The sequence below is a fragment of the Mirounga angustirostris genome, unplaced genomic scaffold, assembly GCF_029215605.1.
Source record: "Mirounga angustirostris isolate CCGP_5_RB_7025 unplaced genomic scaffold, mMirAng1.0.hap1 SCAF_6, whole genome shotgun sequence".
In the NCBI taxonomy this organism is placed as follows: domain Eukaryota; kingdom Metazoa; phylum Chordata; class Mammalia; order Carnivora; family Phocidae; genus Mirounga; species Mirounga angustirostris.
Window position 1 is genome coordinate 129879253 of NW_026991714.1, and position 26587 is coordinate 129905839.

A 26587-nucleotide genomic window follows, 5' to 3' on the forward strand; every position below is an offset into this window, starting at 1 on the left:
CCCAACACGCTCCCTTGACACAGTATTCTCTTGGAGAGAAGCCAAGTGGGGTGCTTCTAATCGACAATCCAATGACCTTCCCTTCCTCGATCCCCTTCTCCAAGCTTCTCCTTCCCCCATTTTGTTGGGATACAAATGGGTCAGGGTACTTCCAGACCCACCCTCATCTTTCCCCACCCCCATAAAGTCTTGTGCAAAAGGAAAAAAACAAAAGAATAGGCTAAAGAAGAAGGCTGGGGTCGCTGGACAGAGTCCACCTCTTTCCTATGGCCTTGCCCTGGTCAGTATGCAACCCCGGCTTCCCAAGAGCTCGGCCTCTCCTGTGCTTGGGAGTGCTGTTGGTCAGCACCAACACTGGGTGGGCCATCCTAAAACTCAGGAAGGGGGCGCCTGGGTGGCTCAGTTGGTTAAGTGACTGCCTTCGGCTCAGGTCATGATCCCAGAGTCCTGGGATCGAGTCCCGCATCGGGCTCCCTGCTCTGCGGGGAGCCTGCTTCTCCCTCTCCCACTCCCCCTGCTTGTGTTCCCTCTCTCGCTGTGTCTCTCTCTGTCAAATAAATAAATAAATAAATAAAATCTTAAAATAAATAAATAAATAAAACTCAGGAAGGGTGCTAAAAGCTTCTTCAAAGGTGCTGGAAGCCCCAGAAAGACCCTGGGCTGTCAGGTGGACCCAGCAAAAGCCAGGCGGGCCCAGGGAGTCCTGGCAGGAGCACTTTAGACCCGATGACTTGGGTAGATCACCTGCCCACACCCCCAACTTCCTCCTCCATTAGAAACTTCACAGCCTAAGAGACAGAAACATGTGAAACTCCTCTGAGGGTTCCAACGGAGGGAGTGCTAAGTTGCACCATCTCCAATTCTGCTGTTATCTGTTCCCATCCAATGGTTTTATCTCTGGCTTCTTGACCTTTGTTGGCTCTCTGCCTCCCAGGAACACAAGCCTATTCATGACCTCTGTTCCACTGGCCTCTCCAGTCACATGTCCTGCTACCTCTGCACTTCCCCTTTCCCCCACACTGCACGGCCTGCCTGCAATCCTCCCTGGACATAAGATGCTGTTCTGTGCTTTTGCATAGAATGCCATACCCCATGTGATCTCTTGCTGTCAACATCTCTGAGGTCTTTGCACAGGTCTATCCCTCATTTACTCCCTCTTCTACATTGCTTCTATAGTTTGGTCATATTTCTAGAGCTGTACTTACCACTATATTGTGATTATTTGTTTTTACACCTGTCTCCTTTCAAAAGTTATACATTTCTTGTAAACATCTGTGCCTTGATATGCTCACTTTCCATCATAGCATCTGACTCATAGCTGGGCCACACAACTGGACTACATTTCCAAGCCTCCCTTGCTGGGAGGTACAGTCATGTGACTGAATTCTGACCAATGGAATATAAGCAGGGATGATGTCCGCCTCCTCCAGACAACCTATAAAATCTCCTACAATCCTCCACATTCTCTCTTCCCTCCCCTGCTGACTGGATACAGAGATCCATGGGGGGTGGAGTCCCCAGATGGAAGAGTCTGGGTCCCTGAATGACAACCTGGAGCACAGCCCTCCAGGAACCAGTTTGGGTGTATGACATGAGCAGGAAAATATCCTCTATTATAAGGAGTCACTGAGAGTTTGTTACATAGTATTAGCCTGTCCTGACTAATACAAAGCTCAGTCATGGTCTGGTGAACCAAACTGAAAGAGGGAAGACTTAACATAAAATGCACCCACCCCTGCCCCCTGCCACGGATCCAATCAGGTCAAGCATTACATCCCCTACATGACTGAACTATTCCTGAAGCCAAGCCATCACCCCTCTTCCTCCTACCCTATCCACCGAATCACACATACAGCATTCAGAATGCCATGCACTAAGGAAGGGTGGCTCAACTAGGGTGGGGATTGAGGACTTGCCAGATGACCCGTAAAAGTCACCACAGGTGAACGAGCCCCAACTTGAGATCCTGGTTCCACAAGTTTGTAGAAGGCACACCGAGACACAAAGTTGAGCTGCAGGGAGGGGCCTCCTTCTACCCACACAGGCATCTATACCCCTGACACATGACCATTCAAGCTCACAGGAACATTTCCAATGATGGGAACCCACCACCTCTGAGGCAGCCCACAACAACCACCCTTGGCAGCTTCTGGGAAGTGCTGGAACAGAATTCCTCATACAGAGCCCCAATTTGCCAGGCCAAATTCCCATGTGGTCACAAAGCCTGAGCCCAAATGGGAGAAAGGTCACATTTGGACAGAAGGAAGAAAAAGAAAGAGAAGGACTTCAAATGTATCTTTCCAACACCCTAGGCCCTCGCTACTCAAGGTGTGATCTGAGACTAATCCTATCATCACCTGAGAGCTTGGTGGAAATGCAGAATCTCAGGCCCCAGGCAGACCTGCTGAATCAGAATCTGCATTTTAACCACATCTAAGTAGTTTGTGTGCACATTAGAATTGGAAAGCCCTCGCTGTTCTTTGCTATAAGGATCCTGGCTAATCTTGAGCAGTGTTCCCACCACAAGTCCAGCCTATCCGCAAAGATGGACACACAGGAGGAGGAACAGGAGCTAAACCGTAGAACTTGCCTTTAAGGGGGGTGGGGGTGCACGTCTGCACCCCATGCCCTACACTCAGCACCAGCTCGCTGTGCATTCATGTATTTATTCAACAACAACTTCCTGAGCACCTGCTATGTGTCAGGCACTGTTCTGGGCCCTGGGAAAACAAAGCTCAGACTGTAGTGGGGAAGAGATAGTAAAGGAGTAGACAAAGAGTCAAGCAAGATAATGACAAATTATCATAAGTGCCCTGAAGACAATAAAATGTGACAATGTGACAGGGTGGGCAGGCTCTCTGAGGAAGTGGTCAAGGAAGGCCTTTCTAGGATATGTCATGTGAGTTGAGGCTAGAGTGTCCAGGAGTCAGCTGCTTGAAAATCTGGGGGAAGGGGCACCTGGGTGGCTCAGTCATTAAGCGTCTGCCTTCGGCTCAGGTCATGATCCCAGGGTCCTGGGATCGAGCCCCACATCGGGCTCCCTGCTCAGCGGGAAGCCTGCTTCTCCCTCTCCCACTCCCCCTGCTTGTGTTCCTTCTCTCACTTTGTCTCTCTCTGTCAAATAAATAAATAAAATCTTAAAAAAAAAAAAATCTGGGGGAAGAGTTTTCAGGCAGAGGGAACAGCAATGGCAAAGGCAGCCCTATGCTTGGCAACACTATGCTTGGTGTCCCAGGAGAAAGTGGCTGAGCAGTGAGTTAGAGCCAGCAAAGGAGGACACAGGGGATAAGTCAGGAAGGGCAAACGGGGGCGGGGGCCCACCACCCAGGGTCTGGGGGCAGGGTAAGAAGTTGGGAACTCATTCCCAAAAGAAAGGGAGACCTCTAGAAGGTTCTAAACAGGGGTGTGATGTGATCAGATTTATATTTTAAAGGATCACTTTGCTTGATGGGAAGACAGGAGTGAGAGCAGGGAGACCCCTGAGGAGGCCAGCTCAGTTGCCCAGGTGTCCTGGGCAGAGATGATAGGACTGGACCAGCCTGGCTGCATTTTGAGGGAGGTCATTCGGGACATACTAACTTGCTGTTGGGTCGGATATGGGACATGACTGGCCAGGTTTGGGGTGATCCCAACTTGGTTTAAATCCCTTTGGCACTTCAGGCACTCCGAATAGCTGAACCAGGTAGTCCAAGTACCCTGACCCGGCCTCACGGCCCCAGGGGCTGACGCTGCATCCTCTGTCCTGAGAGCTTCCTCCCTGGTCACTGAGGTTGGCCATTCAGCCCGCAGGAGTCTTTTCTTGGCACTTCTCCTTAGGCCCAGGATTCCTGGTGTCCCTTCACATTTGCAGAAGGGGAGGACAAGGTGGAGCACAGATGGAAAAAGAAAAATCCGCACAGCAAAAATGAGAACTCAGGCAGAGCTGCCAGGGGGAGGCCTGTGAAGCAGCCCATGCGGCGAGCAAAGCTACAGGGCCGGCCTCGGGCTTCCCCGGCTCCGTGGCCCTGTTTAACCAGGCTTCCCCACGGGGAGAGCTCCACTCCTGCCAGGGAACCAGGAAATGCAAGAGGGGCGCGGTGTCCTCCAGCCCACCCTGGTGCCCAACTGTAGGCTGCTTGTGACCGGGTGATGCCTTCGTCCCGGGGACCTGGGAGACCCCATAAACGTTGCTACTGTCCACCTAGTACAGGTGCAGAAGAAGGAAGCGCAAGGAGAGAAGGGGCCGGCTGCTCGAGGACAGCCGGGTGCCTGTGCGCGGGTCTGCCTGCCTTTCGGGCTCTCCCTCCACAGAAGCAGGGCCTTCACACGGGCCCGAGGCAGTCGTGCCTCCAGCCTCTGCTCATACTCCTCTCCCTGCCCGCACCCCATTCCCAGTCTACCTAGAGCCCGCCTTTCTCCTGGACCCACCTCATAGATAGAACCCAAGGCAGGAGGAAGGGAATTTAGCATTTTCCAGACACCTCCTTTGTCTGTCTTTCTGTCAGAGAGTATCTGAGGCCAATTACACCTCAATGTAAGGAAAGTATCAGGCAAATGCCACAACACTTGAACGTTTGTTAAATCTGGGAGGTAGGTCCCCTGAGAGGTTATATTATTTTCTGTAGGATTAAACCATTTCATAACTAAACATAAACAACGGAACAGAAAAGCTGACTGGCTGCAATGCAGAGAAGCAGTGGGAAGGGTCAGGTGGGAGCCCCGGGAGTCCTGGGAAGAACGCCATGGATGCAGGTGAGGAATGAGGAGGGCTTGGCTGGGCGTGCTGAGAGACAGTGCAGGGGGGAAAGTGGGGCAGAGAAAGAGAGGAGGAAGAAGGGAGGGGAGGGGTGTGGGGAGAGAATGCAGGGAGGGGTCTAGATAGGAGCTGGGGTTCATACATGCTGAGGGGCAAGCATATGTGTGGCTTATCAGTGGAGATGTCTTGTAGGGCAGCCAGTGGGCCAGCTCATAGACAGCCCCACCCTGAACCCAGTGACTCGCCCATGACAGGTGCTCACCCCCCACCCACCCCTAGGTGATGACAGCGACTTGGACCAGAGGACAGCCCCTCACTGAGAGAAGAGGTCCAAGGGAGAGCAGAGCCCTGCCCCAAGCCTACGCCAATGCTCTACCTTACCTAGATCACCGACAGCTGGTGAGGTATTTTGGGGACCAGCTTGACCCCACCAGGGCGGTTCCCTATCCTGCCCAGCTATTTCTAGCGGGGAGAGCACTGGGGCAGGTGTGACCTTAGAAGAACAGCTAGCATGGGGTGGGGAAGGATTAGGTGATGGAACAGACAGATGAGACCCAGGGGATCCTCTGTCCAGCCAGAGAAGGGGAAGAGCCAGCCTGAGGTTCCTGCCCGCCATGTCCCCAGCCCTACCCACAGGAACCCAGGGCTCCACCCTCTAGGGCAGCCGGGGTGAGGGCTGAGAGCACTACCAGCCCCCCGCAGCCATGGGACCCGGGCAGAGCCAGCCCAGGGAAGGGAGACTGCAGTCAGGTCTCTTCTGCGAGGGGGAAGAGCCAAAGGCTGGCCATCAGGGGTGCCCTTTGGAGGCAGGGCAGCCTCCCAACAGGGTGCCCAGACTGTCACCTGATACCAAAAGGAATGCCTTTGAAAAGGTTAATTATGAGGCCAATGCCTGATGCTGCATACTCCCCTGAGAAGGAGAAGCAGCCCCCCTCCCCCACCAGCTTTTACCTTCAAGGTTGCAGACTTGTCAAGCCCCTGGCTCATTGCAGTCAGTGACCCCCATACAGACCAGGGTCAGGTCCCGGCCTGCCCTTCTCCCAGAATCCTGCTCAGGATGTGACAGCAACATGGAGAGGGGGATAGGAACAAGACAGACCCCAACTGACAAAGACATACCACAGCGAGAGAAAACGCCTCCAGAAAAGAGTCTTGGGAAAGGCTACAGGGACGAACAGAGCCGTGCCAAGAGAGGCTCAGACTCAGAGACCCTTGGAGAGATAGAGAGAGATAAATAGAGAAACTGGAAAAAGAGAGAGACGGCAAGAGAACACCACAGGAAGAATCCAAGACTCAAGAGCAGAGAAAAGAAAATGAGCATATGCACAGAAACTGACAATTTTTCTCTCTCTCTCTCTGCTCAGCCTAAAGTCTTCCTCCCCAGCCTGGGTAGAGGGTCAGGGCAGCACCCCTCCAGTGGGCAGCCCAATCCCACCTGCTCTGTAGCCAAAGCCTTCCTGTCTCCTCTCCGAGGTACCAGGGCCTCCCAGGTGGGCTCTGCAGTGCTCTGGCCCAGGAAGGGGCCACATCAAAGTCACAAGTGGCGATGGACAGAAGAGGTCTAGCACGTGGATTCCAGAGCCAGACTGCCCAGTCTGAATCCTGACTCCCCCACTTGCAGAGAGGGTGGTTCTGCAGCTCTACCCTCCCCCGCCTTGGTTCTCAACTACAAAGCCAAGAAACCCAGGAGTTCCAAACTAGCCCAAAGGGTCCCAACTGCACCAAAAAAATACATACACTGATGGACAGAATCTCAGTTTTGAGTCCTCCTACCTTTGGTAGATCTCTTGGCCTGTCTCCCCTGTCTCGGTCCCTGCCCCACTGCGCCATAGGATGGAACGAGGTGCAGGTATGGCCCAGTACCCAAGGGGCACACACAGAGGAGTTCCCCTCCACCTTCCCACTGGGGGTTCCTCCTCACAAGGTTCCAAGAAGAAGAGTAGAGCTCATCTCCTTGAGGAGCGAGACTGGCTGGCCTTCACCAGAGATGCCCTCAGGAGACCAGCCAGCACTGTCTCATTGGGAAGAATGGTCGCTTGTCATATGCCAGAACCAAGCTTCTCAACTCCAGCTCATACAGCAGCCTCCTGCTTCCTGTTTGGTTTTCTTTTTTCCTTAAGGTATATCTGAATGTGGTCTATTTAGCCCTAGGGACACCCCTGCACCCGCCCATTCCTAGCCTCCGCCCCAGCCTGCTGCCAGCAAGGAGTTCAGACTCTGGTGTGGCTGAACTGGCCACTATGTTCTACTGGGCACCAGATAAACGCTCCCTAATTAGCAGATGGAGCCCGAGCCTGGCTGGCATTTGGGGCCATTGACTGGTCAGTCCTGTAGTATTCATTTACCACAGCTTCAGGGTGCCCAAGGCCCTTTCATGGCTGAGAAATGTGCCCCTAGTCCAGGCTGGACAGACACGGTGTCCACAGAGCCCCTGCCCTCCTCCAGAAGGGCCAGAGGCGACATCAAGAATAACCACCATCCTGGGCGCCTGGGTGGCTCAGTTGGTTAAGCGACTGCCTTCGGCTCAGGTCATGATCCCGGAGTCCTGGGATCGAGTCCCGCGTCGGGCTCCTGGCTCAGCGGGGAGCCTGCTTCTCCCTGACCCTCTCCCCTCTCATACTGGGTTTTTTTTTTTTTCCCCTCTTTCTCTCTCAAATAAATAAATAAACAAAATCTTTAAAAAAAAAAAAAAAAAGAATAACCACTATCCTGACAATTCTCCATAGCTCCTCCAGGCTCAGTGGGGAAGGCCTCCTGGAAATCTCCAACAGCTCTGAGGCTGCTTCTGTACTGAGAGCCCCTCCATAGCTGAGAAGCCTGAGTCCTGGAGGCCTGGTAACTGTTCAGGGTCACCTGGCTGGTAAGAGGTGGGGCCCATGCACACACCTTCGAAAGTCTGATAACAAAGCCTGAGCTTTCCTTCACCGCGAGAAACTGCCCCACTCAGAGAAGCAGGAATTTGGCATGGAGAATGCCACAGGCTCTTTTGGAGAGCTCAATGTCACCCAACTGTGGAGGTTTCTGAGGAATCTAAAACCCTTCTTCCTTAGCTCCAGCTAAATCGAGGATATAAAGGAAACAGTGTTGATCCTCCAACAACTCTTACAATGGCCTGGTCTGAGGGAATGTCCTTGAGATGCAGGGATCACAGCCCCTAAAATCACTTGGAGGCTGAGGTCCAGCCAGGGTGGCAGGGAGCTGGTGGGGGGGGAGTCCCTGCAAATGGCACCTCTGGGTCACCCAGCTGGTGGCAGTTCACCTGCTGGGGGGCAGGGCTGGAGAACAAACTGTTTTCCCTTAAGCCCATAACTCAGGCTCCCACGGCTCACCCTGGTTGTCCCACACGCCTAGTTCCACATGAGTCAAAAGCAAAACCAACTGTTGCCATGGGGTGAGGGGGTCCAAGTATGCCAAGCCCTCCAGGCCCAGATCCGGGAGCTGCCTTGACAAGCCAGCCAGGGTGCCCCCAGCCTGCAGGCCTGATGGCAGGGGTCTACACTTTGGGTTGCTCCCTCATGCTGTGCCTTCTGCCCTGCCCTGACTCTTCAACCAGCTCGTGGCTCCGGCTAAGGCCAAGGTGTGGGCCTGGCCTTTCTGCCCAGGACGACCCTGACTTTTCCCCGCGGGTCCCTAGTACCAAGCCCAGTGCCAGGCATGGAGCTCGCACTCCTCCACGGGTGCCAGGATTGGCTTGAAATTCTCTCCCGAGGGAAGGGAGTGACTTGGCCCCAGCTGAAGGCTTCAGAGAGCACACACAGACACACACACATACACACCCACACCACACTCACCTGGCCACCACCAAAGATCTTCCTTCCCTTCATCCTCCAGTTTGGAGGGGGACACTGTCCCCGACCCACTTTCCAGCCAACGTTCCTGCTGCTTATCTGAAGGTGGGTGGGTGGGGGCCCGGCGGGGGCAGAGCTGAGTTTCCCAGGTCAGACCATTGGGTCTGAGGCCAGAGGAGGAAGGAGGTGACAGGCAGCAAGCGGCTGCACTCCGGGGCCTCCCTGAGCCACCGCCCGAACACACCCTGACATGACACCTGTGCTGGGAAAACCGGGCGCGCAGCTCCAAGCAGTCACGCAGGCCGTGTGGCCGGACTCAGATACTGCCGCAAGCGGAGCTGGGGCTTATGAACTGAGAGAGACGGGCGGAGGTGGGCAGGACGTGGGGGCTCAGCTCCAGGAAGCAGCCGATCCTGTGAAGGATCTGCCGCCTGACCTTTCAGGAGCTCGAGAGAAGTCTTCTGCTCTTTGCAAGGGTATCTTCTCCCGGGGAGGGTGGATGACTCCTCTCCCACCAGGAGCTTTCTCGGTGATGCAACATGGCGTTCCTGCCCTCCTCGGCCGAAAACCAGAAGAGGCCTTCTGGATGGGAGGCCAGAACTCCAGACTCGTATGAACCAGAGGCCAGGGTGCCTGAGTTCTAGGCCTGCTGTCACTTAATGGCCTTGTAATTTGGACAAGTCACTTGCCTGCTGGGGCCTCACTTCCTCATCCGTCAAATAAAGGAAAAGGACTATTATCAGAGGGTAGCCAAGAATTTTCACTCAAGGTGCCTTTGCCAACTGACAGGTAGTCTCTCCCTGAAGGTATTTGGTTTTGTTTTTTTAAAGGATTCTGGGACCACGTCTGGGCTCATGATTGATGAGTGATGTCTGCCCTGGACTAAGGATAGGAACATGCCATGATCAATTAATGATGTCTGCTGTGGGCATGAGGCTGGTAAGCAGCAGCATGAGCACCAGATATGTATCATCCTGGTAGGTGATCCCTAAGGGCCTTCTGGCTATAAAACTCACAATCCCACCCCTGACTCCCCAGCAGACATGGTGAACACTGGTTGGCAAGCATGTACCTCTCGTATTTGATATTTGCACACTGCTGACTTCTCTCCTTGGAAGAGACATTTTCATCAGCTCTGCAGGACAGTTACTAGGGGGGCAGGTAGCCGCCTGAACTCTCCCCATCCATCCATACTCACAAGACTTCATCCAGAAAGTCACGGACAAGGAAACAATGCCAAGATTTAGTACCCAGAGGACATTCCAGCTTTTCTTACAGTTTTCCCCATGTCTACAAAGGAGCTTCCCCACTGTGTGAAGATCCCACGCCGGCAGAGGAAGAGGATGAACGATCAGCAAAGGGCAGAGACAGTTCCCGGCTGCGTGGTGCCGTCACAAGTGAAGGTCTCATCTGAGACAGCCTGTGTCCATGAGCTCCCTGGGAGGCATGTGCCTCGGTCATCTAGAGACCACGTCTATGCAGATGCATGCAGGTACCAAGAAAGGTGCTCACAGATGGGAGTACTCATCTGTACAGGAAAAGATTAGTTTCCCAAGTGCAGCTGCAGCATAGTGAGTATCCCGTAAGTCTGCGCTGCAGAGAGTCAGAGAAGCTCCTCTCCCCTCTTTGTATCTTTAGGCTTTGCCCGGCTGGAAAGTTCTCCCGAAGGCAGGCTCCACCAGAGCCCAAGCTCCCTCCTTTTATTTCCCTTTATACACAGATGTGTGAGGCTGTCCCCCTCCGCACTCTGCCCTAAGTCCACCACCTCTCCCCATCCACCTTTCTCCATCTATTCTGGACCTGAAGGCCCCTGTGTACAGGGTTATTCCTAAAACCACAGGGTTGGGGAAACTGCACAAGAAGGGGTCACTAGCTGGGAACCAAGGAACCCCAGGATTCCATCCTGAGCTGGCCTCGAGGTAACATGTCACCAGGCCCTCCCCTCCCAACCTTCCCTGGAGAACAGATACCCTCAGCAGCCCCCCACCCCAAGTCCCACCAACAGCAGAGCCTGGCAGAAGAGAAATCAGGAGAGAGAGGAAGCTGGAGTTCACCCTCAGGCCACAGGGGCAAGATGAAAGACTGTAGTTAAAGCAGGAGCCAACTGGGGGGGGGGGGCAGAAAGCCAGTCATGGAATTCCCAAGAACCACTGGAATCCCCACAGGGCTCCCCTGGAATCCCCCTGTGCTCCATCAGGAATCCGAAAGATGCCTCCTTCCAAGAGCAAGGAAAAACAGCGACCAATAACTTGTTTTCCTAACAGTGTTGCTGGGAGGACAGTGCTTTGGTAAGGTTGGCAATCGCTCTTTGGAGGTGGAGAGCTTTATCTAGGAAGCCCTTAACACTGCCACCTGACCCTCCTACGTGGAGGCAGGCTGAGCCATGGGACAGTGGGGCACAGCCAGAAACCTCCGCCTGCAGACGGGGAAGGCATCTCCAGCTATTTACTCTTGCAGTTATGTTCCTGTGGGCCCACCTGCTGAGCTTTCAGCTTCCCTGTCCGGAGTCTCCATGCCACTCACGACTCTGTGGGCTTCCTTTATGTGACTAATTTCATTCTTAGTATTACCCCGTGAGGCAGGTATTTTCGTTACCCCCATTATACAGATGAGAAAACCAAGGTATAGAGAGGTTAAAGAACTCACCAAAGGTGATATGCAGTTAGTAAGGGCCGGAGCTGCTCTTGGACCCCAATCGCCCTGGCCGTGGAGTCCCTGCCCGTAGCCCCTGCATCCACGACCATGCAGCTCTTAGTGTGTTTCGTCACGACACCAGTCCCACCACCCAAGTTCTTCTTACCCTGACGAACAGGCGTTCATGTGTTTTGAGTGATATTCGAATACAAGATTTCAGTTTGACAGGATAATTTGGACAGGTCCCTGGGGTTGGTTGTAATGGGTTCTCACCAGTTACCATTCCATAGGAATGATTTAGAGTGATGGCTCAGGAAGTATGAGGTAATGTGATTTTAACAATTATTGTCATTTTCTTTCTTTTGTTGATTTTTCTTTTTTTTTAAATCGGTGTGTTTTCTGTCCCACTATACTATAATGACCAGGAGAGACATATTAAATGTAGACCTCCCACTTTTCCTACCTCCTTCCATAGGTATCTTTTTAATTATTAAATATTAACATTGTAAATAATACATGACTACATTCTTTTTTTAAAAAAGTAAAACATCACAAATAAGGCTGAGTTTCCCCTTTGACCAACATCCTCTTCTCACTGATGTCCCCCTACCCTCTTCCAGAGTTAACTTTATTACCAATTGGAAGTGCATCCTTCCGAATCTTTGAAAAGTATTTTATTTATTTTTAAAGATTTTAGTTATTTATTTGACAGAGAGAGAGAGACAGCGAGAGAGGGGACGCAAGCAGGGGGAGTGGGAGAGGGAGAAGCAGGCTCCCCGCCGAGCAGGGAGCCCGATACGGATGCAGGGCTCGATCCCAGGACCCTGGGACCATGACCCGAGCCGAAGGCAGATGCTTAACGACTGAGCCACCCAGGCGCCCCTCTTTAAAAAATATTTATATTTATGCTGTATATGTACTTGCAACAAATATGTCTTGCTGTTGTTTTGGCATAAATACTGTAGTGTTTGAAATCTGCAGTGGTCATTCATTAACATTTCTTGGGAGATCCATCCATGGAATTGAGATCAGTCTCATTTGTTTTTGACTGTTGTACAAAGTGCAATGAGAATACCACCGTTTACTTAGCGACCCTCTGTGGATGGTCACGGTGCTTCCCACTGTCGCCACGGCAAACAACGTGCAGTTCTCCGTGCCCTCCTGGGACTAGGGACTGACCTCAGTCAAGGCCAGTGCTCTCCTCTGTCCAGGGTGTGTAAGCCATCACCATGATCCACAGCTCACCACGCTACTGAGCCTGCACTGCCATGCCAGGTGCTGGAACTCTCTATAGTCCTTGGAATGAAACTGTTCTTAGAACTTGGCAAGTTCCCTCCCCAGGCTTTGGCCCCCCCCTTTCCTTTACTCTAGGGTCAACGACTTCAAACAACACAGAGCTTGCCTGGATGATTAAAAGAGCCTGCAGGAGAGATACTTCTCCCCTCCCCTTTTCTGTTCTCACGTTGGTCCCTGGCGCACATGCGAACTCCCCCCTAGTTCGACCTCAGTTGAGGTATGCTCTGAACATCAAACCAAACGAAAACAAAGCTATGAACTGCACTAAACGGAGCTGAACAAAACAAAAACCAAACCAAATTATAAATCTAATAAGTAGAAAGATGAACACAGATGCTGACCTGCAAAGCGAGGGGCCCAGAATAGAATTCTTCTCCTCCTAAAAAGGCAGTGATCCCATAACGCATTACAAATGACTTCAGGACACACACCCCCCTCCACACACACACACACACACACACGTCCCAAGGCCAGTAATGCGTGATTCGGGGATTATAGTCTTGTTCATCCATGTCAGGCTGGCTACTGGAGAGCTAGAAAGTGCGTGTGACCCTGGGTGGGGGAGGTGGATGGAAAGTCTAGGGAGATGAATAAGGAAGAGAGATTAAAGCTCTTCAAAACAAGTCAAATCCTTCAGAGCACAGGAGCAATCCTGAACAACCTCCTTAACTCCATCTTGCAAGCAGCGTGGGGGATGCCCAAGGGCCTCTCCTGGCTCTCGCCAAATATTGACCCTCTGCACTCACTGGCCGGAGTTCAGACCAAAGGGCCACAGCCGCCCCGAGCCTCTGTTTGCAGAGCAATTACGGCCGCCCGCCGTCTTGTAGGTCAGATTGTGAAACAACCTTCGGTGGAGCCGGGCCTTCAGAGAGCCTTCCGGTCCTGCCCCCGTGGTGGGGCTACTTAACAGTGAAGGAGTTGTGCAAGGACATGGACAGAGGCTGAAAAGGTGGTCCAGTGCCAGCGAAGGCAACTGAAGAGCCTCTGCGGCCCTTTACCGTCCTCCTTCTCCCCTTAACTGCACCTCCAAGTAATCCAAGCCCCTTACGGCCAAGCGGGCCTCACCATCAGGCCTTGTCCCCGACAGCTCCCTCCGGGACACGTCCCTTTCCTGGCCAGATAGGTTGAGTGGTGGATTATTTTTAGAAGAAATCAATTTCCACTTGGAGACCAAGAACCTCTCTTCTCCCTGTTCCCAACTTAAATCTGAAATGCCCTTCGAAGACCTCTCTAGCAACTGACCTGGTTTCCAGAAGTGTTTGCAATAGCCGTTGAATTGAATTGCTCTATTGATCGGGCAGATCATGGTGGAACATGGTCTCCTTCCTCCTGCCCGGGCCCTAAAGATTTTAGAGGGCAATGGGGGGAGGGTCTGGGAGGGTGGCAGTGCCCTCCGGGGCGGGCGTAATGCCAGATCAAGCCTGCTATGTGCCCCAGATGATTTAAAACAGCACAGTCATGATACAAACGTTCTACATTTTGCTCAGTACGTAGCCACTAGATGCCGTGGCTACTGAGCACGTACGACACAGCAAGTATGGCCAAGAAAGCCAATTAATTTCATTCTTAAAAATTAATTTAACCTGAGGGCGCCCGGGTGGCTCAGATGGTTAAGCGTCTGCCTTCGGCTCAGGTCATGATCCCAGGGTTCTGGGATCAAGTCCCGCATCAGGCTCCCTGCTCAGCAGGGAGCCTGCTTCTCCCTCTGCCTCTGCCTCTCTCTCTCTGACTTTCATGAATAAATAAAAATTAAAAAAAAAAAACATTAAAAAAATTAATTTAACCTGATTGAATTGAATCTTTAAAATTTTCTAATTAATTTAAATGTAAATGTAAATAGCCCTATGTGGCTAGTGGCTAGCACAGTGAACAGCCCAGGCGTGAGGGCTCCATAGCCGTGCTTCCCAGTGGGCAGGACGAGGGGCCGTGTTCAGTGCACAGCCCCTTGTGTGTGGAGGACGCAGAACCACTGGGGCTGAAGGCTGAAGATACGGGGAGAGAAGAAGGTTTGGGGCAGAGTAGAGGGTATTATCCTGGTGCCCTTGGGAGGATTTCAGGGGAGTATGAATGACCAAAAAGGTTATTAAAATTATATATATACATTCATGCCTTTGTCTGCAGAGAGTCTTTTGCTTTCCTTAGAAGCACAAAAGAATCCCTGATCTCAAAAAGGAGAGAAAATGACTCCTTGATCTGTCAGATACCACTTACTTCTTCAGGGAAGCCTGCTTTGATCCCAGAGCATAAGGTTTCTCTGCAGTATCTCTATGGTAGTTTTCTTTGTAGCATTTGAAATAGTATAAAATTATATATACATAATTTTTTTAAGATTTTATTTATTTGTCAGAGAGACAGAGAGAGAGAGCACAAGCAGGGGTAAGGGGCAAAGGGAGAGGGAGAAGCAGGCTCCCCTCTGAGCAAGGACCTGATACAGGACTCAATCCCAGGACCCTGGGATCATGACCTGAGCCAAAGGCAGATGCCTAACCAACTGAGCCACCCAGGAGTCCCATATATATGCAATTTTTTTAAACTAAAACCCATCTTATTTCACTAAGGGATAAGTCCCATAAATTAAGCAGTAACCAGATCTGGTTTTGCTCATCAATAAATCCCCAGAGACTGACATAGTGCCTGGTACATAGAGGATAGGCACTTAGATTGGATAGATTGAAGGTGGGTAGGTGGGTGGATGGATGGATGGATGGACAGACAATGACCAATGGATAGAAGGAGGCAGGCATGCAAGCATAAATGAAGAAACAAATTAACAAACAAATTAGGGACATCCTTTACCCTGATAACTATAATTCTAAAAAAAAAAACAACCAAAGACCCCCAAACTGACGTGGGGGTGTGGGGCTGTATCACTCCAGGCTGCTGTCCCAATCAGAACCATACAGGCATCCTTTTTGTTCCCCCCCCTCAAGAGGAATGCTCTTTCCTTCCTCTCCTTCCACAGCATGTTGCCTGTCCCTCAATCTAGTGTCTATTTCATCTCCAGTGGACTTCATTGCTTAAAAATCTACTTCCCCCATTAGACTTCTAAAAGGAAGGGACCTTGTCCTTCTCAACGTAGCATTCCTCAGGCTGTGCGACTTCTGTCCTGCAGAAGCACACATATGTTGGAGACCAGTCCACTCTTACCCTGAGCCAGCCTGGCTTATTCATCTTTATACGTCCACCCTCACCACTCACAGACAGGGTAAGACTGTCAGATTTAGCAAGTGAAAATACAGGACACACCATAAAACGTGCATTTCAGATAAACAAGGGATCACATTTTTAGTATAAGTATATCCCATGCAGTATTTGGGATACACTTATAGTAGAAAATAATAATAATCATTATTTATGTGAAATTCAAAATTAATTGGACATCTCCTATTTTATCTGGTGACCCTGCTCCAGGGCCTCAAAGGGAGCAGGTAGCCAGTTAGTAAGAAGTGTGGGTGGCACGGGGGAGAGAGGGGAATAGGGAGATGAGTGACCAGCTCTGTAAAGTCCTAAGGCTTCAGATAAGGGTAGAATGCGCAGTTACCGGCTTATCTGTGGGTTCTCTTCTCCAGTGCCATTAATGAGCTAGCTCCCCCATGCTTCACCAGAGGACTCATTCATGCCACAGGTCACATCAAAGAGACGCTATCTCTCCTCCAAGCACCAGTCCTTCCGCTCCTGCCTCCCCCGACCTGCCGCCCCCTCAGGGCCGGATGCCCTGGTGTGTGCATGAGATTGTCCATTACCAAGGATCTCGCGTAGATTTGCTCATGTAAACCTCATGACAACCCTCCTGTGTGGGTACTATTCAAATCTTCATTCCACAGATGGGGAAACAGAACCTAGAGAAGTTAAGACCTGTTTCCAGAGTTACACAGTGTGACAGAGCCACAGTGCGTCCCCAGTGCCTAAGCTCTAAGCCACTCTCTCACACAGCCGCTCAGAAAGGCCAGTTGTGAGGGCACCAGGACCAGAGACAGAGTTAGCAATGCCATTCGTCCTTCCTCTGTAGGAGCCGCCATATTAAAATCAGCGACCCCGATGAGTAAGAAAGGCTTTCCAACGTGAACACCACTGAAAGTCATCATGTCATGAGTTCTGTAAAATGGGTTCACAAAGATGCTATGCTTGGCTCAAAGGTTAAATTCCAAAGAACCATCCCAACCCCTTTCCAAACTGCATCTACAGGGTGGCGATGACCCATGTAGACAGGCCTGGCCATGCTCATGGCGAGAGCCAGCACATCGCACAAGATGCTCCATGCTGTGTGTCCCAACACACAGGAAATAAGCCCTCCAGGCAAGGAAGAAGTGGGGGGAGCAGCATTCCTTTCTCGTGAGGTTCTGTAACTAAGGGGGGGGGGAGGGACCAGAACAGAAGGGGGGGAAGAAAAGCTCTGATTTGAGAGCTTCCGCTGGCTCACAGACCCTCTCTGGCTCATCAATGAGTCCTTTCAGGGTTTCCTTTCCCCAACTAACTTATCATTTCCTGTCCAGCACACTACACCCATTGATGGGGTATCAGCAAATCCCACCAGCTTATACCAGAAGGACCCAAGGAGATTGGACAGGAATGGGGGAGGTGAGGAGAGGAAGAGGCAGGAAGGTAAGGAGTGGCTTTCCATCCCACATTGTTGGATTAAGACAGGATTTACTGGAATACAGGAAACTGGCTCATCTTTGGCTCATCTCATAAATAGAGTGATAAGGACAATGGGATAAAGTCAGGTACTTAGGGGCAACATGCAGGCCTGGTCTCTCCAAGATGACTCACCACCAAAAGCCTGCAAATGAAGGACTGGACCTTGGTTGTGAGGGCCAGGAGCGCATGTCTCTTCTTTGTATTTTTATTGGCCAACACCAGGCTTATAGCCCTAAGGAAGAATCTAGAACTTCTGTTTCCCCTTCCTGATATAGGAAGGGTTTCTGTCCAACTCATGGTGATTCTGCCTTCTCTGGTGCCTGACTCGGATAAAGAGGCCTAGGCCCCCTGCTGGTCATGTCTGTGACCCTCTACCTGGGGCCACACTAATTGGTCCAGAGAGGGCACCTGACCCAAATCAGGCCAATCCGAGTCTTCCCTGGGATTTTTCAACTTGAAACTAGGAGAGTCAATCGATCTCTCTGGTGTTGGGAGCCAACAGATATGAAATTTGGGAGCTGTTGACAGCCACACTCCTCGGGAATTTGAGGACAGTGCCCAGAGAGAAGCAGAAAGCAAACGCAGAGAGAGAGCAGTTGTGGTTTCTGATGTTCCTGGAGCCCACTGTTTCACTCTCCTTTTCACCCTCTGGTCAACTGCATATCTTCCCTGGTATCTCCATCCAACCAAGTCTCCTATTTGTCTGAGCCAGTAGGAGTGTAAAACCATCCCTTGTACCCAGAAAGGTCTAACCGAGTTAGCTGGAGTCAAGGGAGGTGTCTGCAGGAGGAGCTGTGTGAACATGCCTGTGTATATTAGAGAGTCACACACACCATGCACGCGTACAAACAGGGCGGTGAGAGCCTTATTCAGCGAGACAGACGCAGTGGTATGCCCCGTTTGTGTCTGTAGTTCAAGAAACTGCTTATTTTCTGTTTCTGTCTCCCCGGTGTGTTTGCTTTTCTTTGTCTGCAATGACGTAGTGGCTTGTGTCTCACCCTGGATGTTTACAGATACATGTCTGCTCATGCACACAGCACCCACGGCCATCCTCCTGCCTCTCCACCCTGGTTTCCTACCCCTCAGGCAAAGGACGGTGACAAAGCTCGGACTGTTAAGACCATCAGAGGTAAGCCAACAAAGCCCGGTGTCTGCATGCGATATTCAAGACCCAGCTAGCCAGGCGAGGTTTCCTCATTTGTCCCTCTGCTCTGACCGAGATGTAGACCCCAAGTGCTCTGACAAGGGTTCTCCAGATGAATGAGGACACGAGAGCGGACAGCCCACCAGAGACTCGGGCCACTGCAGGTGAAACTGGGTACCATCTGAACTCAGACCAACTTACCTGCAGGTCAAAGAACTTGCTGTACCTCCGGTAGATGGTCTGGGATGTGGAGTCGGACCAGGTCACATTGATGATGTACACCTGTGGAGAAAAAGTGAGAGCAAATGAGTGGGTGACGAAGGTCGAGCTTCAAGCTGTACCAGACACCATTTACCATGACTGGGGGTGCCCTGTGGCCAGAACCATTCCTACCTCTGTCCCCAGGACCCAGCACAGTGTGTCAGGTACCACCCAGATGCTACACACATTTATTTAAATACACATACACATCTAGAAGGATATTCAATAAATTGCTAAGGATGATTATCTTAGATTAGGATTACAAGTGGTTTTCATTTATATGTATTTTATACAACAAACATACATTGGGGTTGTCAAAAATTTCCACTGGCTCTCAAACTTTACAGTGAATGAGATTCTACAGGAGGTCTTCCCAAGTTGCAGATGCTGGGGCCCCACTCTCCGAAATTCTGCAGAAGTAGATCTGGGGTTTCAGGGCTCAAGCATCTACATTTTATTTATTTATTTTTTTTAAAAAAGATTTTATTTATTTATTTGACAGAGAGAGAGGGAACACAAGCAGGGGGAGGGGGAGAGGGAGAAGCAGGCTTTCCGCCGAGCAGGGAGCCTGATGTGGGGCTCAATCCCAGGACCCTATGATCATGCCCTGAGCCAAAGGCAGACGCTTAATGACTGAGCCACCCAGGTGCCCCTACATTTTATTTTTATTTTGTTTTTTAAAGGCTTTATTTTTTTAAAAAGATTTTATTTATTTGAGAGAAAGAGAGAGAGCATGAGCAGGGGAGAGGGGCAGAGGTACAAGCAGACTCCTCACTGAGCAGGGAGCCCAACGCAGGGCCCAATCCCAGGACCCCGAGATCATGACCTGAGCTGAAGGCAGATGCTTAACTGACTGGGCTTTATTTTTATACAGCAGTTTTAGGTTCACAGCAAAATTGAGCAGAAAGTACAGAGAGTTCCCATACACCCCCTGCCCTCTCCCACCACCTGTTAAAATTGGGCATCTATCCTTTTTAACAAACCACTTCTGCTGTAGTTGATCCTCAGAACCCACTCCGAAAAGCACTTCAGGTGACCATAAGCATTTCAGAGATGTGCAATTCATCCCAGTATCGCTACGTCTTAGCTCAGGGCCGGGCACAGAGTGGAGTGGGAATTCAGAAAGCGTTTTGCTGCAATGAACAATCAAACGGACCCTCTGGATGAGAGGCAGATTTGCAGGACAGAAGTGAGCACGTGTAAGATTTGTAAACTTGTCTGAAATGAAGGCATTTCCAGGACCCCATTCCCAATGTCACCCCACTTCCCGAGGCTCAGGCTCTCCAAGGCTGCTGCCTCAAGCCAATCTGGAAGGCTCCCTGGCCCGGGAGGTGGGCAGGCCTGCTGGCTGGAGAAGGAGAAGGTCCCTTGCCACACAATCTGGCCTACTGTCCCCACCATTGCTGTCCCTTTCACCTGAACAAACACCAAAGGCACACCCTCCTGGGGGAGGGCTCAGTGAGAGGGAGGGGTCCCCTCAACCCCCTCAGGGCTATTCTGCTGAACTTCCCCTCTGGTGCCTGCTGTGACCTCTCTGGGGTTAAGGGACAGCACTGAGACACAGTGAGACCCCTGCCTTGCTTCCTCCCTCCCAAGAGACCGAGTGGCTGTGCCCACAGCTGTGGTTCCCTTTGCCAGGGTGCCCATCAGAATCTCCTGGCCGGCTTCATAAATGCTCAGATTCCAGGCACTTGCCTAGTGATTCAGATTCAGTAGGTCTTGGGGGACTCCACCTGTGAGAAGAAAATGGCCAGCGAAGCCAGGGGTCTCAGCCACTGTGAGAAGGAAGGAATGTGAGCAAAGAGGAGGAACATTGAGATCCCTTGGCCTCAGGATAGCTGAACTCACCGGATGCCTGGAGCAGGGCTGTCTTAGTCTGTTCGAGCTGCTATGACAAAATACCATTGACTCGGTGGCTTTAACAGCAGACATTTATTTCTCACAGTTCTGGAGGCTGGAAGTCCAAGATCAAGGTTTCCAGTGAGACCCACTTCCTGACTTGCAGATGGTCGCCCTGTTGCTTTATCCTTATGTGGTGGAGAGAGGGGGCTCTAGTCTCTTCCTCGTCTTCTAAGGGCACTCATCCCACCACTCATGGCCTCATCTAAACCTAATCACCTCCCAAAGGCCCCGCCTCAAGGATTAGGGCTCCAACATACGAATTTGGGGGAACACAAATGTTCAGTCCACAGCAAGGGCTCTGCACCCAGGGATATGGGGCTTCATGTTTGGCTACTCAATTAACCTCTACGCAAACGAGCTCTGAATCCTCCGTCCCTTCTCCACCCCCCGCCCCCCGAGCCCCCTCAGAGAGGTCGCCTGGCTCAGGGCAGTGTTCTCTGTGACAGGAAACTGAGGAGAGGGCCATAAAGCAAAGCAGACAGCAAAGGTTGCCACCCTGACATGGGGTATTGATGACATGTTTTATGTGACCCTGATAAGAAAGAACATAAAGGGAAAGGCCATCCCTATCTTCACAAACCCAAAATAAACCATTGACTATGATTATAATAGATAGGGGTGTGCTTTGCTTTAGATCATATATAAACAAATACCTCATACAATTAACAGGAGGAACCATTCAGGTAACGGCCACTTCAGGCCAGCACAGCGTAAAGCACTCGTACGCATTAGCTCATTCAATCTATGACACTGCTATCTCCATTCTGTACAGGAGGAAGCCGAGGTTCAGAGAAGCTAAATAACGTGCCTGAGGTCACACAGCTAGTAAAATACAGAGCAAAGGACTTGAACCCAGGTCCAGCCGAGTCCAATCACCATGTTCTGAACCACACTGGACTACCTTCCTATATGTAAATTTAAGAGTATGGATATTTAAATTGAACTACTTAATCAGGGCTGAAAGACACCTTTCTTAATAAATCTCTGGGTGGCCTGAAAAGTCTCTGTGCCCCTTGCATAGGGGATGGACCTAGAGGAACATGGGGGCGTCATGTCAATTCTGAGAGCAAGAAGAGGCAGAACTCAGGGCCCAGACAGAAGTCAGTGGTCAGGAATGCTACAAAACCAGAGAAATGCAGAGGAAACCCTCACACACAACTGGCTTCACTGACCGTGCCCGGATGCTCTGGGGTTTTCACCGGGGTTATAACCCATCCCATCCCCCCTGCTAACTCCTGGGTCCTGGGCCCCCAAATCCTGCCAGCTACATCTCCCCTCCCACCTGCACCTCCCCTTCCCGCAGGTCCGGGCAGGTAGCAGATGCTGTACATGGCCAGGTGCTGCCTTCCTGACCTCTGCCTGGGCAGACACACTATAAGGAGGCCCCAAGCGGCAGTGCCCTCCCAGGAGACAGCATGCAGGCCATTAGACAGCAGCCTTTCTCCCTGGCCAACCAAGCGGGGCCCGGAGGAAGGGCTTAACTGGGGCTTAACATGACCCATGCTCCATCCTCTTCAGTAATTAGGGGCTTCCCTTCACCTCCCAGGGAGAATTAATTATAGGCTCCCAGCCTCCGGCGGCTGGGAGGTCTCTCCATCTGCAGAGGAAACTCAGACCCAGGATGGTGATTTGCCAAGGAAGAGGCACACACTGTGGAGTCAGTCACACCTGGGTTTCCCTCTCAGGATCGTCCCTATTGGCTGTGAGACTTCAGTCCAGCCTCTCAGACCCTCAGGCTCCTCCTCTATTCAATAGGCACAAGATTGGGGGCTGGCGGGCCTGCCCCCTATGCTGGTTGCCATGGCAGGTGTGCTCACCCCATTAGAGCCAGAGCTGAGACAGGAGCCCAGACCTCCCAATTCCAGGCTAGGGCTAACCAGCACACACCAGAGCACCCCCCCACCCCGCCCCCTGCAAAAGTCCTTTCCCTTCACAGAGAACCATCTCTGTCTAACCCTTGACCTGAACCCACACTGAAGACAACCTCTGGAGAAAAGCCAGAGGGTAGGGTGGCAGAAGTTGCCCAGTGACCCTTGCGGGCCACAGCCACCAGGCTGCAACACGGCATGCTTCCCCTCAAGACACATTTCTTTCCTTTTTGGGCAAAGGCTTGCACATGAAGTGAGCATGAAGTGACTCTGGTGCGGCAGTGTGGAAATGAATCCTCACGCCAGGTTCTCCCAAACCTTTAGGATTTACCAGAGGCCCCCCAGCCTCCCTCCTGGACAAACCGTCTAAATCCTGAGTTGAGGAAATGATCAGAGACCTCCCTGGAAACAGAAGCCCAGAGGTCCGAGGACGGTCTCCAGACCCCTTTCTTTCATCTGGGCAGCCTCTTTCAAGTGCTTGTCTGCTTTCCTCCAAACCTTGAATATCCTAGATTAGCGTTCCAGATGAGCAATGGATATGCAAAATTCCAGCCCAACCCACACAACCCCCCACCCACATTAGATTCTCAAGCCTCTCGGAGCTGGTCCTGCCAGCATTGGAAATGCTAGTGATAACCCCCCAAGAAAGAGCAGGTGGAGGGGAAGCGGGTCGGGGCAGAGGTCATCTGAAAAAGCCAGCTCTGTTTCCGGGGCCTGTATCAGGGGCCCAGATAAATTCTCCTCTGGCTGCAGGAGCGGCCAAGATAACATTACCCCGCAGCTGGTTCTCAAGAAAGGTTTGCAATTAAAACATCCTGCTTCCACACACTTGGGGTTGTGTTTCCCGGGTGGAGTTTCCCTTACTCTGGATTTTAAAAACCAAGGGATTCTATTTCCCCTGTTTTTGGCCATTTGGGGCAGATGGCAGGCATCTAGGAGACCTCGCCGTTGACCAGAAACTGTGTCCAGTTTCTCATGGGGAGGCAACTCCAGAGTCTCATGTCCACCTGCCCTGCTTATCCTCTACAGAGGGGTCTCCACAACAGACACAACTGTGGAGACTCTCAGCAGACACCCAGCACGATGCTTTGGTCCGACCAGCCCACCCACTCAGGACCACCTTCCATCCGCTCAGCTCATCAGGCCCAGAAATGTCTGAAGCTTCCAATACTTCCAAGTCTTGCTCTTTTCAACCAGAAAACAGCCATAATGCAAATCAGACCCACGGCTTAACTCCAGAGCACTGAGAATGAAGCCCAGCCCAGTTCCTGTGGAGGGACCTTCATGATCGGACCTGGGCCGCAACCAAAGAATGACCCAAAGATATGGCCCAACCATTCTTAGGAGGCCTAGGACCTGCCCCATGTTTAATTAGAAAGGGCCAGTAAATACCTATTGCTCCCTGTGCTGACAAAAAGTAACATTAGAGGCAAGGAGTTAGGAACTGTGGAAGAAACCGTATATCCTCATGGCACTGTGGTTCCGTTTACTAAGGAAGGTCTTATTTTCTCTGGAGCCCTGCCAGCTACCCCTGGCCCCAGGCCAAATGGGAACTCCATGACAATCTTCCTTCACCCGCTCACACCATAGTCCATCAGGTGGCTAGGACTAGGGCCGTTACATACAATAGTACAAGTTGTTCACTGCCCAAAGACAGCCAAGGGGCAAGTAGGGGCTGAAATCTCACCTATACCCTGCACCTCAAACTGTGCACTTTGGGGGAAGCTGCAGGCACACAGAGAAAGGGGTGCCTTATTCTAATGCATGCACAGTGCTTCTGGTCAGGACACAGCACCCTGTTCTAGTGCCCCTGGTGGGGGGGGAGCTGTCACTGCTTTTTAGGGCCCTTGAGGTCACAATACCTCCTCAAGACCCAGCTCTTCAACTCCCCCAAATCTTCTAGATGGAGGGATGCTTAGCATTTGGGACCGAAGAAGTCTGAATGAACACAGCCAGTAAGGGGAGTTTACATCTGGGGACATGATCGTTGCTCTGGCTTCCGGTGGGAGCAGTTCATCATGCCAAGTTTTCCGTGAAGATGACACCAGCCCATCTAAGGTACCAATCAGTTCTAACCTTACATTCAAAGGGCCCCACGTACTATGTCCTACCCCAGGGAGGGGAGGAGTGGATCATAAGTTCCAAATCAGGCCAGACTGATCCTTGAGGTCCAAACTACCTGGCAAGGCAGAGGACCCAAGGCTGCTGCCCCCCCCATGCCAAGTGGCTACACCAAAGGCTGGGCCAGTGCCCCCTTTCCTCCCTGCTGGGCCCACCGAGTCCCACAGTAAGCAGTGAAGGCCATGGTGTCAAAGACTCATCTTGACTGCACCCAGAGAGAAAGCCCCAGAATCCAACATCTGACCTGGGTCCACTAGCCTAGCAAGCTTGTGTCCATCTCTTGTGGTGCTCCTAGTCTGATTTCCACAATTAGCCAGTTATTGTATCTGCCTTAATTTGCTAATTGTTGGCTCAGAACAACCCAGCACTGGACACATGCTGTGTCCCTGCCGATTTAACACAACTGAGTATGTCCTTCCCAGCAGCAAGGGCAGCAAACGTCTCCCCCAGCCCCGCTAGTCCTCAGGGCACACTGAAATGATGACTGACTGGTGGGTCTACTGAGTGAAAATCCATGGGGTTTGAAGCACCAACGAGATCACAAACAGCAACACTTGGGGACCATCCCCCCCACCCCCAGAAGCAAATCCCCAATGGCCAAGGGTAGACTACAAATACATCTGGCTCAGTACAAGGGTCTTTGCGCCAACCTAAAACCCGGTCGGCAAGATCAAGTTTAATAGCCTGTGGCTACTTGGCTAAAGTTTCTGCTCACTCTCAGGGTACGACCCTATTAAAATTCCAACCCCTCCTCTAGGGTGGGTGCTTTCTCATGGGGTGGGGAGGATGGTGATGCTGCAGATTTGGGGAAGAAGCACCACCTAGAAGCTTGGACGTGGAGGGTGCGCCCCACCCCAGCATGCCCACGGACAGACTGACCACAGGGTTGATGACCAGGTGTTGGAACCTTTCCCGTGCTCAAACCACCCTCCTCCAGGCTCGCTCTGGACCTCATGTCTATGCACCAGTCACAGTAAATGCAGCTGATGCGACCCCAGGAGGCTCTGGGAGGGAAGGGGCGCATGCTGGCAGAATGTTCCTCCCAGAACTACCTGTCCACCAGTCACCAAAACACAGCGGCCGCCACTGCAGGCCTGCACCAGATGGCCCTCTTCTGGGATAAAGGGCTTTTTAAAGGGATTTGGAGAGGGGACAGTCAGTGGGCTCCTGTACCTTACCAGAGGGTTTAGTGGGTATCCATCACATCCACTGCGGGTACCTGCTACTGTTTGCATGGGTCACGGGCCTTGACTGTTGATTTAACTTGAAAGGCAGTGGGTAGGCAAGAGGGTCTGGAAAAAGCCTCCAATAATATTTTGTATCTTCGCTTACTGGTGGGGATAACAGTAGTTACCTCACTTTCGGGTTGTTGTGAGGATTCCGTGAGCTAACCTGTACCTCCCCATTAGCATGGAAGCTCCCTGAAGGCAGATTATGGCATCCTAACGCTCATCCTAACCTTACCCCTAAGAGGTGCTCACCTAATATCCCTTAAGTAAGTGAAGGAACAAAACAACTGACAAACGTTGAGTGAGTGCTTACCTAGTACCTGGTTTTGTGCCAAGCTAACAACGAGGCAAAGTCCCCCGACCTCCAAGCTCTTACAGCTCAGCCAGACAAATCAAAGTAGGGAAACAGTGCAAGATGGAGTCATGGGGTGCCAAGAAGTGAGGCTCAGAAAGGACCAAAGGCAGTGTGGGCACTGTGGAGGGGGAAGACAGCTTTGAAAGCATTTGACGGGTTTAAATTTTAGCTCTAACATTTCTCTGCTGTGTGGGCTTGGGCAAGTGTCTTAGCTTCTCTGAGTCAGGGTTTCCCTAACTGCAGTGTGTGGTTTATAATGGGAGTGTCCCATTAAATGTGACGACGGACATGGGGTGCTCGGCACAGGACCTGGCACATGGCAAACACCCAACGAACGTTAGCTATTTAGATGTCCAGGAAGAGAGAGGGCGTGAACCATCTTCTTTCCCTTTGCCATGAGACATGGAGCATGACACCAGGAACTGGAGCAGGAGGGGAGTGGGAAGTGGGAAACAGGGACACAGATGGACGAGGACGAAGCCACGCGTGCGCACACATGCACACGCGTGCAGGCACACCAGTAATGGAACCAGCGCTGGCCTGGGAGGGCAGAAGGGCAAACATTAACTGCTGCCTGGAGCTAGGAAAACAATGGCTGACCGCAGGAGCCCCCCAC

General features: G+C 51.7%; 1 protein-coding gene across 2 annotated transcripts in view; it reads right to left on the bottom strand.

Annotated features, from left to right (window-relative positions):
• SH3PXD2A (SH3 and PX domains 2A) overlaps positions 1–26587 on the bottom strand; it is a 235545-nt gene that overhangs the window by 163521 nt on the left and 45437 nt on the right. For both annotated transcript variants that reach the window (XM_045878755.3, XM_045878753.3), the window contains exon 2: positions 18437–18517. In XM_045878755.3, the coding sequence (XP_045734711.1) occupies positions 18437–18517 (81 nt within the window). The remainder of the gene's footprint in view (positions 1–18436; positions 18518–26587) is intronic.